At 37.7% G+C, this 10,392-nt stretch overlaps 1 protein-coding gene across 1 annotated transcript; it reads right to left on the bottom strand.

Moving 5' to 3' along the window:
* Nucleotides 1-236: 236 nt before the first annotated feature.
* Nucleotides 237-1,736, bottom strand: LOC116105353. Its single transcript, XM_031391786.1, has 2 exons — nt 852-1,736; nt 237-767 (listed from the first exon to the last, which is right to left on the bottom strand). The coding sequence occupies exons 1-2, from the start codon at nt 1,734-1,736 to the stop codon at nt 237-239; spliced, it is 1,416 nt and encodes a 471-aa protein (XP_031247646.1).
* Nucleotides 1,737-10,392: the final 8,656 nt, after the last annotated feature.

Raw genomic sequence — 10,392 nt, 5'->3', positions numbered from 1 at the left:
GTTCGAGGGGTTGGACGAGACTGTAATTGCTATGAAGAGTTTCTCTTGCCTTTGAAGGCGTTTTTGTAGCAGTCCCTGGAAGCTTTAGGGTCACCCTTGATCTCCCGTACTCCCCACTTGGTCGAAAACCTGATTGTCTGGTGGAAAGTAGATGGGACTGCCCGCATGTCGTGGATCCAAGGGCGGCCCAAAATGACGTTGTAGGGGGATGGGCAGTCGATCACCAGGAAGACTGTCTATTTGTTTACTCCGCCGGCATAGATAGGAAGAATGATCTCCCCAATAGTGTATTTCTGCTTCGAGCTGAATCCAACTAGCAGTGTCGGTCGCCTGTTGATATTTGCTTCTTCCAGCCCCATTGCTTTGACTGCTTCGAGGAATAGGATATTTGCTGATGAACCCCCATCTACGAACACTCTTTTCACTAGGATGTTGGCTATTTGCAGGGAGAGGACTAAAGCGTCGTGGTGAGGAGCAACTAGGGTGACCGGTTCGTCATCCTCGAACTGAATTACCTGATGGGAGTATGACCTTGAGACCAGGTGGATGGACTGGACTTCATGATGGTTAGTTCTAGCATGCCGCTTCGCTGATGAGTAACTTACCCCACTGATTTCTGATCCTCCGGAGATTAGCGAGCAGAAACCCTTCGGTATGGGTTCTCGCGGAAGGGGCGACTGTTGTTTGGAGCTTTTCTGGCTAATGGTGTTCTTCCCCTTGTCAGTGAGTAGATCACGTAGATGTCCCCTCTTTAGAAGTGCGACAACCTAGAGCCGCAAGGCGATGCAGTCTGCGGTGTTGTGCCCGTGATCGTTGTGGAACTCGCACCACTTGGTTGTGTCTCTCCTTGCCTTGGGATTGAGCTTACCAGGCCACTTGACTGCGGATGCCATTCCTTTCATTATCGCTACGACTTGGGTTGGTTCGACGTTGAGACTGTACTCTGGTATTTTGAACTGGTTCGATCCAAAATGCATGTTATCATTTCTCAAGGGTTGACGATCATATGGTCTTTTGGCTCTGCCCATATTGCGTGCGGGGGGTTGGTAGCGGTGTTCTATCGGTCTAGGCTCTGGCTTCTTGTCGTTCCGCCTTGGTTCGTATCTGGAATGGGCGGCTCGGTTCATCTCATCTTCCTCCCACCTTATCTGGATAACAGCTCGGGCCAGAGCGTCTTCCATGGTGGTGCAACCCAGCTTTGTAAGCTCTTTATATAGTTCTCCATCTGGGAGGAGGCCTTTTCTAAAAGCGTCCACAGCAGTCTCGGGGTTACAGGAGGGAATAGAGATCTCCTCTTTGTTGAATCTGCTAACATACTCTCTTAATGGTTCCCCCCTTCGTTGGTATACTCGGTACAAGTCGACCGACAACTTCTCTAACTTCTTGCTGCTGGCGAACTGTTCCACAAAGGTGTTAGTAAGCTGAGCGAATGAATCAATGGATCCGTTCGGGAGGTTCGTGTACCATTGGAGTGCCGGGCCGGACAAACTAGAACCGAAACTTTTGCACATGCAGGCTTCTCTAAGCAGTCGGGGTATAGAAACAGTGAACATCCGCTGCTTGTATGAGGCTATGTGGTCGTCCGGGTCAGTGGTGCCGTCATATGGTTTCATGTTGGGGATAGTGAATTTCTGGGGCATGTCAGCCAGGGCGATCCCATCCGCAAACGGTGAATCGGCGTAGCAATTCGGTCTGCTCTTCTTGATTGGGATTGGCATTCCTGGGATGCGCCTCATTACTGCCTCAACGTCGGCTAGTGTCTTGGCCAGTAACTATTCCACAGGTGAAGGGGATACTATCGGGTCATCCCGTCTTACCGGGTCTGGTACGTTCCGTGGGGTCATCCCTCGGGGGGTAGTCTGATAGATCAGTCCGTCGTGCGCTCCTTGGTAGCATGTGTCTTCGTTCATCCCCTCTGGTTGGACGACTCTCATTGTCACTGTTCTGTAGTTATTCCCTACATGCACGGTCAAGGGAGTTGTCTGGTAGTCGTTCGATCTTTCGGGATAGACGGGCTCAAGAGCTGGAATTGGTTTGGTTTGGCCGTTCATCACGCGAGGGTGAGCCGGGCAGGATGGGGTTTGTGTTTGGGTTGACTGGAGGTGAAGTGGTATGGTGGGGATGGGTTGATCCTTCGGGTTCTCTATTGCTAGATCGTTTTGATCATGAGGCTTCGATGGGTCGACTGGACCGCGCATTGTTGTATCTTTATCTCCGTTAGTCAGAACGGAGTAGTCGAGCGCCAGTGCGTTAAGCTGACGCAGCCCTTTACCAGAATCCGAGGGTTGATGCTTTGGTGTGGAGAGGGGTTGCATGAATGGGATAGTGGTACGGAATCGATTGGGGGGTGCTTGGTCGGGCAGAAACTCGAGTTCATAGAATCGACTTACTTTCTCTTTTAGCGATTGGTTCTCGACCCTGATGGATGTGTTTTTGGCTTCCAGTGCGGCCACGTTGTCCAAGTTTTGTTGCATGAGAGCGGTCAAAGCCTCCAGTCTGGCCTCGAGGCCTGAGTTAACGTCGTCTGGATTGTCAGCCATGGAATATTCCTCCACGTAGCAAGGTTCGTCACGCCAAATGATTGCTAGAGGCCCCACAGTGGGCGCCAAACTGTAGACGTAAAAATCTACCTGTATGGAAAGGGGGGTCTAATCCCGTGAGGTTGAGGCCACTAGCAATCTATTGTACCTGCACACGTAGAGAAACACATACGTGAAACGAACGGAAAACACCAGGGTAGTGTTTGCTGTAGGCACTCCGACGCTCAAGTCAGCAAGGCTGAAAGGCTAATATAGTGAGGGCTAGGGAATGAGAGATTACCGGAAGTCTAGTCGGGGACCGTGACTACGACGAATAAGCGAAACTCTCAAGTGTTTAGGGTGTGAAGGTGTAATGTCGATGTCCCTTGTGAGAGGGCTGGCCTCTGCTTATATAGTGGTCGTCTGGTCTCCCAATCCTGGTGGGAGCAGGAGTCCTAGTGTAACTCTGATGCCAACCCTAGAAGAATCAGGGCTGTAATCAGCTGTCTTTATCAGTGTCCAGATAGGAAGTTAATTCCATTTAGGAGAATGACCCCCAAGCGGGAAAGTCGCCAGGAAAGAGGAAAGCGACCTTGAATAGGGGATTGATCAAGAATGGGAAAATATTGAAGGGGCTATGGGCTCTGGACTCACCCATAGGCCTAGAAATTGGACAGGTCTTAAAAGGCTCGCGCCCATGTAGTATGGGCCGGCTATACTTCGTATCAAATAGGGCTAATCCGAATTGGGCCTCTGCAAGACTGGGCCTGGTCATTCTTCACCAGTGATCCTGTTTCCCTATTTGGGCCGAGGACGATTTTTGGCCCTAACAGATTGTAAGAATATATATTAGAATCATAAAAATATTTTAAATAATATTATATTAGAATATATTATTATTATTGAAAATTTTCCATATTGAAAAATGTAAAAATCTATCCTTTAGTATTTATGAGCCCAATAAATAGAAATCCAGACTTAAAAAATAAATAACTACTACCTTGGTACAATTAGTAATTAGATAATAAATAGTTCTAAAACTTGAGTATCTAAAACTTACATAAGTATACAAAACACACCATTTTACGTAAAGACTCAACTTTTAGTCATGAGATAATAAATAGTTCTAAGATGATTAATATGCATGATAAAAGTTGATAGTAAATAAATAATAACTACCTTTGTACAATTAGTAATTAGAAAATAAATAGTTGAGAAGATTAACATGCATAATAAACGTTGATAATAAATTAAGTTGTTGTGTTATTATGCATTGTCTGCATCTCATATATAATAACACAACAACTCAATTGATTGACTTCTAAGGCGATGGATGGAATTAATTACTCACGTTACAAAGTCAGTTGGTGAATGCACTTGTCCATATTAAGCAAGAATAATGCTACCTTTACACCATTTTTTTACTTCATGATGCGGCATCCTAGATGGTATATGCCACCTCAGCTGGTTATGGTTTGGTTTGCAAACTAGTTATGTGTAAGGGTAGCATTACTCAATGAGCAAAAAGACCAGGCAGATGAAGACAAGAAAGATGCTTCATTTGAGGGAGATATAGAGCCAAAGATCAGGCAGATGAAGACAAGATATCATGTAAAAAGGGACACAACATGAGCCTAGCACGGGAACAGACAGATTTGCTTGTGGAACAAATTGATAAGACAAAGAAGTAGACAAAATAAATAAGAAGGAAGTGGAGCTTAACTTGCTTATTACTCTTAGTCCACAAAATTGTGGTGTGTGATCCTCCTTCTGGAGAGGTTGCAAAGCTCCAGCCTATGGTTTAATAAACCATATAAACTTATTAAGATCCAATTTAACACGTACAATTGCATAGATCCAAATGGGAATGAATATGCTTATATGAGATAGTTAAATATTTGATACAAACGGGAAGCAAAACACATAAAATTGCATAGATCCAAAGTGCAAGACTTTACTAGTATTGCTGCTCCATATAAACATATTAAGATCCAATTTAACATAGTTATTTATAAATTAATCAAGTATTAGGTGAATCCTACCCATAGTCTAAGTAACATAAAACAAGTTTATTTCAGTGTATCACAGGAATTAAGTTGAAAAGATTAGGTGAAGTTGGTTAAATCAATTACAAACTATGTTAAATTTAAGTTAAAAATGCATACACATAAATCACATAACGAGGAACACTTCTTACACAACCAAAAAAATCATGTAACATAATAAAAAATCCCATCTTACCTAATATGAGAATAAACTAAGCATGTCTTTCACTGTATAAACTTTACAAGAATATCAGAATTTCTAATGAAAATAACAATTTAAAAGCATAGCATAACACTGGATACTGCATTTTACATCTTTTTTGATAAAAGCGTCAAACGTTCTCAGTGGAAATGTTTGGTACCTTTTTTGTGTATAACATAACCTCTTTAACGTTCAAAATTTCCCAATTATTATACAGTTATAGGCATTCATTCTGTACTAATCTTTAACCATTAGATTTGAACAGAGAATATAATCATTTGAAAACTAGATAATTTGAGCTCCAAAAACTAAGAGCAGATCTCCAAAATAAATTCCCAGCACCACTCTATTAGCTTGAAAAAAAAACAATATCACCAACAATAAAATCCACAAACTACCAAATCATCTAAAATCCAAACTACTAAAAGCTTGAACACCCTAAATTCAGCCCACAAAAGATATGCATCAGATCACAGTAAAAACAAATACTACTAGCAAAGTATAACCCAAACACTTAAAACAAAACAAAACAAAACAAAAATATATATATATATATATATATATTCAAGATGCGCCGCCGCCAATCCAAAACAAATAAATCCATAAACAGTATACTACCAAAACAAACTAAAAAGTAACAAAATTTAACCTGAACTAACTCTATTAACATGATGAGACTAAGCAATTGAGCCAACTAAAGTTGAATCCTTCTTGTATTGAAACAAAAACAAAGTTGAGTGTAACCATTTTTGCCTCAAATGAAACATCCTTGACAATTTTTTAGCGCTGCTGAGAAACAATTAATCAAAATGATGACAATGAAACTCACAAAGAAAGTTGAAGCACTAGAAACCTCAAGCACGAAGAAGAAGAAGATTGGACAAAAACCCTAAATTCAAAAATTCAAAAATTCTGTACATACCTTCGCCGGAGAGAATGGCAGATTGGACAGTGAGGAACGAACGATAAAATCAGAGAAGATGACCGACGGGACGAACGACGAACGGAAGACAATCGGAGAATGGCAGACGGAGAACAGAGGTATTTTACTATTTTGAGTTTTTTTGACTATTTTAAATTTCAATTGTAAAATTTCAAATAACCTCCTATATTTTTATATTATTGCCCAGTTCCAGTTCCAGTTCCTATAAGGTGAAACCAAAACCAAAGCCGTATAGTATCGGTTCCAATTTTTTGGAATCGGAACCAATCCTATGATAGTCGGTTTCGAGTAAGAACTAGAACTGGATCTCGGGTACCCATCGATTTCAGTTCCGATCGATTCTTTTGCACACCCTTATGGTTTATCACTAGTGTTGGGCTAATTCATTGAGTTTTCAATAACTAGGACGGGCTGATTTGATAGGCCCTGGTTGGTTATATCCAAGCTCATCCGGCATCTCATCCACATAGGAATTATTAGTATTGACTATTGAGTTTGTTAAAATGAATTTCCTTTTTATTCTATCTCTAAAAATTTTGAAATTGTGTCAACACTCTCTAAGATTCAAAGGATGTTAATGGTTTTCTAGAGTTGGAATTAGCATATTTAAGATATTTGGATTGACAGAAAAGGAGAGAAAGTTAAAAGGAAAAGTGAGAGAGAGAATGAAAATAATTTTTATTAATAAATTGGAATGGAATACGTTGTACACTATTATTTTTCCCCTTTAGCTGAATCACGAAAATTTTAAAAATTTATGTGTTTGGCCTCTCTTATTCATTATGTATTACGCTTTGACCCCTTTTAAATTTACTTTTTATTTTATTTTATTTTTTAATTTCATTAATTTTTCGTAGTTCGATCTTCCTCCTCTTTCTTAACATTAAACTTTAAATATAATTTTTTGGTTCGTCCCTCCTTGTCATGTAAAGTCTACAAACCTGTGCATGTTATAGAGCATTAATAAATAGACAAGCATAAGTAGGGGCAGAGCTCCATTCAAGCCTCAAAACTTTATAAAATTTTATATGAATGATTATTTATTTAGTCCATTTAAACACTGAAAAGAGATTTCAATAAAAAAAATACTACGTTGAAAATTTAACAATTTTGTTTTTTAACGTTTGTTGTTAGAATAAATGAACATTTTTTTTTTTTTTTTGCATTTTTCAATAGTTATATATTCATTCTATATTTACCAAAATTAATACATAATTAATTATTGAGTTAACCAATAATATAATTAACTGAAATATAATTTTAAAATTGTAAAAATATTTTACAGAATAAAATTATAAGTATCCATTCTAGTAAGTATACATCCAACATCACTTTAAAAATAAAAATGCCAAACACATATAACTAAAAAATTTCAAAAAACATAACAAACTTAAAAACAAATCTTTCCAAACCCTATTCACAACTTACTATTTTCACATCACAATAAACAGATTAAGGTTTAATTAAATAACAAATATTTTCTCATTACAATAAAAAGATTAAGGTTTAATTAAATAATGAAAATCTTCTTAAAGTTTTTGAAATAACATATCTAAGGGTGCGTTTGGTTTATTATTTTGGATAGGATTTTGTGAATAATATTGGGTAGTTGGATAGAGAAGTATTACGAGGTAAAATTTAAAAATTTGTGAAAAAGCCCTTAGGTTTGCTAATTTAATTAAACACCCTAATGTATAAAATAACAAAAACACCCCCATCACCTGCAGTGCCAGATTCCTACCACCACCGTCGGAATCTGGCCGGAAAATCTCGTTACGACACAGACCGGTCGGATCTGTGTCGTAACACGTCGTTATGGCCTTTTCCGGCCAGATTCACCACGGAATCTGGAGTTTCTCCTACACAATTTTCTTCATTTTTGCAGTGGGCAGGTAAAATGTTCTCTACTTCCTGTATAATATAAACTTCGTAATTACAAAATAACATAAATATATATGAAAGAATAGCGAAAATGTATATGAAACCCAAAAAAATTTCTGCTAAGTTAGGAGGACCTAAGCATTATAAACTAAATTCTAGACTCATTCGCTAGAAATGTATGAGTAGAATGTGACTACTGAATTGAACATTGCCCAAAACATGTCTATTTGGTTAGGAGGACTCAAGTCTTATAAACTAAATCTAAAGCTCGTTAATTCACTAGTAATGTAGGATGTCTTCCTAAACTAAATCTCAAACTCATTGGCTAGCAATATCAGATGTAATAATTGACTTGAATTTTGAAGAGTTGTGCCCATATTTCTTCTAAATTGAATCTCAAACACATTCGTTGGCAATGTAGGATGCGATGATTGACTTAAACATTGAAGAGTGACACTTGTTAATCACCTCACCTAAAAGCTTAATCTAGTAGGTGAGAAACTAAACATTATATCCCGCGTTTAGAAATGGACTATTAAAACTGTTTCTTCTTTAGCCTAAAATCACTACGTTGTTACTTATATTATTAAGAAAGATAAGTGATGGGACAAGATACGATAAGATTAGATTGTAAATTAATTATGTGTAACGAAGCTCATATTTCATTAACAAGCTAAACTGAATAATGTCGTAAATATAAACTTTATATATTTCAAATCAATCTTAGTTTTCACTCCCCCAAAAGTCATGCAGTAGCGCAAAAAGCAACAATTTTAATGTTTATATCAGAAGTCTTACCTTATACCACTGTAGCTCACGCTGCATTTGAAAAGCTGCACCAGCAATGACATTTAGTTTGTTTTCGGGAGCTAGCTTTCCAGCAAAATGCAAGATGTTGTTGTCAATGTCTTGAGACATTAATAACAAATGTTTATGATCAGTCATTTGATATAAGAGGTTAAATACTTTCTCTTGGCGATTCATGACTGCTAAGCGGAACAAATTTTGATTCTTTTCATTTGTAAACCACATTGCATCAAGATATGACTTTATAATCGTTTCTACGATTTTGCAGACCCCCAATTCTACCGCTAAAAGGAGTGATCGTTTTAGTATCAAACAAGTTGTTGTATAGTCAGTTTTACCTTCTGCAATTACCTTGCACAACTTTTTGACAAGCTCAATTACTTTGTCATGCATCAACTTTGTCTTTCCTATTTTTTTTGTATCTGCAAATTAAACAGACTCAATGGTCAACAATGACAATAACTGTAAATTTAACCTAGTAAAATGTTTGAGTAAAATACTGAGATAGATTTGTTCTTAGTGTTTTGAAAAATTATGCTTAAATTGCGATTAAAAAATAATTTTCAAATCAAAGTATGATTCAAATGTTTGGGTTGTATTTTAAATATTTGCAAATATGTTTGATATAATATTCAAAAAATATTTTCATATTAAAAACTATAGAAAACTGTGAAACGACTTTTAATTTTATTTTTATTTTACATTAATTTTTAGGATTATACAATTCTTATATCAAATTATCTATACTATAAAATATTAAACTAAGATAGTTTCAATTTCTAAAACTAAATACAAGTACTAAACTATAAAACTCAAACAATAATAGAAAATGAAAGAGAGTGGAAGAATTATTGACTTTTCATTAACTGAATTAGTTACAGTTAGCTCAAGCCTTTTATACTCAAGACTGAGAAGCAAAGACGAGCTAAGCTAAGAAGAAGAAGAAGATAGCTAAGCTTTTTACACTTATCTGTCGTTACAAACAAAGTAAAACACCAAGAGCAAAACGACACCGTACAAGATAATAGAAACAGAAATTACAAGCAAGTCCTCTACTTTTCACTAATCACTAACATCCCCTCGCAGACCAAACCACTGGTCTTGTTTCAGTAAACTTGCTCTGTTCTGCATTCTGTTTCTGTACTTCGCTGCTCTTCATTTGGTTCTTGCTTAGAACCTGCTCAGTACTTTATGCTGATTCTACAAACCTCTGATCAGCAGTATACTTCATGACTCAGTTGCCAAATTTACTGAAACCACTGTAAGCTTTTGCTTTAATTCCTGAAATTGTGAAATGGAAAGGGCCTTTGTCAAAACATCAGCAATTTGGAGCTTGGAGGGAACATATTGCACCAGAACCTTTTTGGCTAATACTTGATCCCTTATATAGTGGGCATCTATCTCAATGTGCTTTGTTCTAGCATGGAAAACAGGATTGGCTGCCAAAGCTCCTGCACTTATATTATCACACCAAATTATGGGAATAGAGTTCAACTTCACATCTAATTCAGAAAACAGACTATTTAGCCAAGCTAATTAAGTTGCTGTTTGAGCTAAAGCTCTATACTCAGCTTCGGTAGAAGATAGAGCAACCACTTTTTGCTTACGAGAACTCCATTGCACTAGATTAGGACCAAGATACACACAATATCCACTTGTGGATCTTCTATCATCCAAATTACTACCCCAATCTGCATCAACATAACATTCAACACATAATGAGGCAGCTGGTTTGAAAAGAAGCCCATGAAGAGAAGTGCCCTTAATGTATCTCAGCACACGTTTACAAGCTTGCCACTGAAATTCAGTTGGAGCTTGAAGGAATTGACTTAGTTTGTTGACTGTAAAGCTAATGTCAGGCCTGGTTAATGTCAAGTACTGTAACGCTCCAATGGTGCTGCGATAAAGACTGGGCTCCTTAAATAATTCACTATCACCAACAAAAAGTTTTGTCCCAACAGCCATGGGAGTAGGACAAGAATGAGCATCTTGCAT

The sequence above is a fragment of the Pistacia vera genome, unplaced genomic scaffold (genome assembly GCF_008641045.1).
Source record: "Pistacia vera cultivar Batoury unplaced genomic scaffold, PisVer_v2 Contig498, whole genome shotgun sequence".
NCBI lineage: Eukaryota > Viridiplantae > Streptophyta > Magnoliopsida > Sapindales > Anacardiaceae > Pistacia > Pistacia vera.
The sequence above is the reverse complement of the archived record's forward strand: the minus strand, read 5'-3'. Positions and strand labels throughout refer to the sequence as shown.